At 37.1% G+C, this 5,271-nt stretch overlaps 1 protein-coding gene across 4 annotated transcripts in view; it reads left to right on the forward strand.

Moving 5' to 3' along the window:
* Window positions 1-5,271, forward strand: part of LOC107663288 (heat shock 70 kDa protein 12A-like) — a 53,374-nt gene that overhangs the window by 32,523 nt on the left and 15,580 nt on the right. For all 4 annotated transcript variants that reach the window (XM_016453464.1, XM_016453467.1, XM_016453465.1 and 1 more), the window contains exons 4-6: window positions 2,912-3,098; window positions 3,556-3,660; window positions 4,332-4,448. In XM_016453464.1, coding sequence (XP_016308950.1) covers window positions 2,912-3,098; window positions 3,556-3,660; window positions 4,332-4,448 — 409 coding nt within the window. The remainder of the gene's footprint in view (window positions 1-2,911; window positions 3,099-3,555; window positions 3,661-4,331; window positions 4,449-5,271) is intronic.

Below are 5,271 nucleotides of genomic sequence, written 5' to 3' on the forward strand. Positions count from 1 at the left end.
CAGGACCGGGAATCGTAATAACACTATGATACCCAACTTTATACACAAATATACCTTTTATATAAATAAACTATAAACTGTATATTTTAATTTTGAACTCAATTCTAGTTGCCCTGTCTCTTTATGCTCTCCTCCAGTTTGCTTTGGTGTGGCTGGTTAAGTGAATGACGTACGCAGTCCGTGACGGACAGATCGTTAACGGCTGGTCTATGTGGTAATACAGTACATCGGGCAAGACATCCAAACGCCCACCTATCATTCATCGACCTCAAATATGGCTTTTCATCTGAAAGATGTATGTAGTAACAGCTTTACATGGCCGTTCAATCTAATGTTAACCTACAGAAATGTGCGCTATTGAAGTGTGTGTGGAAGCTGAACAGCAGCGCGCTCACAGCAGGACAGATGGAGGCGCCGGTGTGTTCACTTGCTCTTAAAATACTCCGTAATTTTTGGTCATACAGATAAAAGTAATACATCTTTCAAATCTGTAAAGACTCTTTGTGCAATTTGTGTGCACTCAGAATAACAACGAAACGTAGCACTTCTGTAAAATAATTAAAGCAAACAGGATGCGCTTTCTGCCGTCTCGGTCATGTGAACTTGAGCGAGAAACTTCGAAACTCTGTATGAAAAATATATCTATAAAGAGTGAAATGTCTACTTTCAAATGAAAAGAATTCAAATAGAAATGTGTGTGTTAGCATGGATGATTTACATGAAATTTAATGTGTGTGCATTGTTTAAGCTGGCTTTCAGTTCAATAAAATAACAAAAACTACCTTTTGGATTTTTATTCAACTAAAGTGGGCATGCTGTGATCTGTACTGTATTTTTTTTTTTTTTACTGTAACTGACAGATTCCGGCCAAAAAAACACAACACGGGAGTGGGAGAGAATGGGAGTCATTCTTCCGGGATTGGGACAGGACTGGATTTTCCCCCAGTTTTTTCGTGGGATTGGGACGGGACGGGATTTTTTTTTGTGGGAGTGGTACGGGAGAGGTTTGAAAATCCACTCCCGTGTCACCCTCTAGCCCAGAAGGAATCTGCGGACATTTGTTGCATTTGATTTTTTTTGTGGGGTAAAAATAAAATAAAAATCTAATAAAAATAAAATATAGTAAAATCAAAAAATTACAATTCTAATAAAAATATATACTTTTTTTAAATTATTATTATTTTCCTTTTTTTAGTTTTTTTTTATTTGTTTATTAAAATTAATAAAATGTAAAAATGTATATAATTATATAATTTTCAATATATTTGCAAAAATATATTTATTTATTTATTTTTTTGCTGGAGTAATGGATTACTAGTTACTCTGCGTAGTTCATCCCTTCTGCAGACATTAATATGATTGTCCATCCATTAGACGGTCATGTCTCTATTTCAGTCAAACTCAGGCGTCTTTCTTTCTGGGCACTTATGCCCCATTAAAAATGATTAGATATTACAGTCCCACTGTGTATATAATGGTCCGAACTGTGTAACATTAATGTGTAACTGTGTGTTGTATATGAGGATGAACCCACAGCTGCTCTGTTACCCTGACCTGACCTACTTGGTCATGTGACCTTTGACTCTAAGGTCAACTCTCCAGAGTACCTGCTGGGAAGAGTCAGACACGTGTTTCCCGCCCAAACGGGCATGTGGTCTTAATTTTAGGCGTCAGACTCATTATGAAAGTTAGAAATAGGATTCTGTTAAACAGAACAAGTACACCTATAGAGGGTGTCCTCACTATATATATTCACATATTTTAATAAATAATTGTTTAAGTATGAGTGTAAATGGAGGTATAAATAAATATAAAGATGGCGCTTTCCATTGAAACATGAAGGCCATTATATATACGGATATATTTAGCATTACCTGACAAGCACTCTTGGCATTTAGTTGTCCATGGATATAGTATTCATATAGGATCATGATTTTATGAACACAGTAGAGTGGGAGATTTGCTGTTCTTTTAAAAGAAAAGTGCCTGGTTAATTTGAACTGTGGTTAGTCTGCTGCTAGAGATTTACACACAACACAAAAAGCCCAAGGGCTCTGAGATTATTTGGGTTGAACTGATAGTCTAGTCCCTTAATCTTTACATAAACACAGCTTCCCTTTTAAAAACTCACAAAACTCTTTTACTAAATCTGTTTAGAGTCAAGAAGACGGCTGCTTTGAGTTGGTTAACAGGAGATGAAAAGATCGACTCCCAGTCTGTCCTGATTCCACAGAATCCCTGAGTCATTTTTTAGTTTGTTTTCAGAGACTGAAATGGTTAACTCTGATGAACTGAAACCTTATGGACTATTACAACTGTGACAATAATTGCCAATTGACTTGTTTTTTGAAAAATCAGTGCCCCCAAAATATATTTAGATACCTAATCTGTATGCATTTTAGTGCATAGCATAACAAAATATCAAAACAAGTGGAAAACATATGATATCCGTTTCTCAGAATTAACTTTTTTCCATTTTTGAAGAGCTAAATTGCCATTTTTGCAATAATTCTTACTGGTAAGCCTCAGTATAAATTATTTATATTTACTCATATATTTATAATACTCAGTATTATTATAGGGTGTATGAAGTCAGTTCTCTAATATGATCATTTTGGCTTCTCTCTATGCTCAGACAGTCTGTAGTCAGGCTGCTTGTTCTGATTTGCACTGAGGTGCTTCGTCGTGGAAGTAAAAACCCATGAATATTTTAAATGCCTCTGTCTCTGTACAATGCTTGTGCTGGTTTTATGACTGCCTCGATATGAATAATGAGGATGATGATGCTCGGTTGGGTTGAGTGATATTTTAGGTCATCTTAGGTCAGTTCTTTCCTGATTAGGAGAAGAGGTGAAAATCTACAGCAGCTCCAAACTCACCCTCCCGTTGGTTGATTTCTCTTTGTTGCTAGGCGCTGGGAGGGTGGTGACCCAGGTGTGTCCAATCAGAAGACGCCCACCACCATTCTACTGAGTCCAGACAGGAAGTTCCACAGTTTTGGTTATGCAGCCCGAGATTTTTACCACGACCTGGATCCCACCGAGTCTAAGCAATGGCTCTACCTGGAGAAGTTTAAAATGAAACTACACACCACTGCAGTAAGGGCACACTCATACAGCATTGCTTTTTTGTTAGTGTTGTACCTGAGGGGACTGAGAGTCCAAGCACATATACGCATCGAGGAAATTATTGATCATAAGCATGAGGACATGGCCTCCCCTCCCCTTATACGCTTCATCCCAATAATGCCAGTATATATTTAAATATAAGTGGTTACTGCATAACTTGTATAACAAGTAATGCAAACAAACTTTTAACTCATTACTAATAGGTTAACCAGTCAAAGCTTAAATAACTGGAATAATGCTGTTAATGAGTTTTCTAATTTATGACATTTAACATAAGTCTATAAAATAGATTTCCCTTGCAGAGTATATTTTATTCATTGTGAATGTGGTCGTAAGTCTATCAAGTGTACAAATAAATTTTAATTGATATGTCTGTCATGCTCCTTCTTGTCTCTGAGAAGCATTATTATCATTTTATCTTCTTTAGAATCTGTCCATCGATACAGATTTACATGCTGCCAATGGGAAAAAGGTGAAAGCTCTGGATATTTTTGCTTATGCTCTGGCCTTTTTTAAGGAGCAGGCTCTTAAGGTATGTTTTAGTATCATCATCATCATCATCAATGTTCCGCTTAAACCAGTCTGTTTACATTATTTTTGCATGTACTCTACCATTCAGAAGTTTGGGGTTGATAAGATATTTTTAATGTTCTTGAAAGAAGTCACTTATGCTCATCAAGGCTACATTTTTATGTAGTAAAAACACAGGAAATTGTAATATGTGAAATATTATATAGTAAATGTTAAACATTAAAGTAACTTTTTTATATTGTAATATATTTTAACATGTAATTTATTCCTGTAATGGCAAAGCTGAATTTTCAGCAGTCATTAGTCCAGTGTTTACCGTCACATGATCCTTCAGAAATCAGTCTAACATGCTAATTTAATGCTGAAAGCATTTCTTATTATTATCAATGTTAAAAACGGTTGTGCTGTTTAACTTTTTAATTTATTTAATTTATTTGTAATTATTTATTTATTGTGCTAAATTTTATTTCAGGGTTCTATGATGAATAGAAAGTTCAAAAGGGCAGCATTTATTTGAAATACAATCTTTTGTAATATTATAAATGTCTTTACTGTCACTTGATCAATTTAATGTCTCCTTGCTGAATAAAAGTATTAATATCTTTAAAAACTGTCATACTGACCTCAAACTTCATCAGTATGTCAAAAATTGATTTTTGTCATTGGATACAGGAGCTGAGTGACCAAGCAGGGGCGGATTTTGATAATGCTGATGTCAGATGGGTCATCACAGTACCGGCCATCTGGAAAATGCCGGCTAAGCAGTTTATGAGAGAGGCAGCATATAAGGTAGAACATTTCTTTCTCACAGCCACATATGCACAAAAATACATGTCTCGCTTTGATTAGCGATCTAGTTTGTGTTTTGAATTTGGAGAGAGGTCTGTGTATAATGTGCTTAATGTCCTTTCAATTATTGTAGTGATTCAAGAATTTTCACACAAGTTTGAAGGATGGGTTGTACAAATAGAGAGCTGAGTTAGTTCGGGCAGGAGGAGGTTTGGGATGATAGTGTTAAAGGCCAAGCTGAAGTCCACAAACAGGATCCTCACATAAGTCCCTGGTCTGTCTAGATGTTGCAGAACATAACACAGTCCCATGTTGACTGCATCGTCCACAGACCTGTTTGCTCTGTAGGCAAACTGAAGAGGATCCAGCAAGGGTCCAGTAATGTCCTTCAGGTGGGCCAGCACCAGTTTTTCAAATGACTTCATGACGACAGACGTTAGAGCCACAGGCCTGTAATCATTTAGTCCTGTAATTTTGGATTTCTTTGGGATGGGGATGATGGTGGAGCGTTTGAAGCATGAAGGGACTTCGTACAGCTCCAGTGATCTGTTGAAGATCTGTGTGAAGATGGGGGCCAGCTGGTCATCACAGGTTTTCAGACAGGCTGGTGTCACACAATCTGGGCCTGGTGCTTTTTTCCTTTTCTGCTTCCGGAAGACCTGGCGCACCTCGTCTTCACTGATTTGAAGTGCAGATGTGGGGGAGAGGGGGGTTGCAGGAGGTGTTAATGGTGTTTTTTCAAACCTGCAGTAGAACTCGTTCAGATCGTCTGCCAGTTGTTGATTCTCCACCGTGCTGGGGGATGGTGTCTTGTAATTGGTGA

The sequence above is a fragment of the Sinocyclocheilus anshuiensis genome, unplaced genomic scaffold (genome assembly GCF_001515605.1).
Source record: "Sinocyclocheilus anshuiensis isolate Anshui unplaced genomic scaffold, SAMN03320099.WGS_v1.1 scaffold1719, whole genome shotgun sequence".
Lineage (NCBI taxonomy): Eukaryota > Metazoa > Chordata > Actinopteri > Cypriniformes > Cyprinidae > Sinocyclocheilus > Sinocyclocheilus anshuiensis.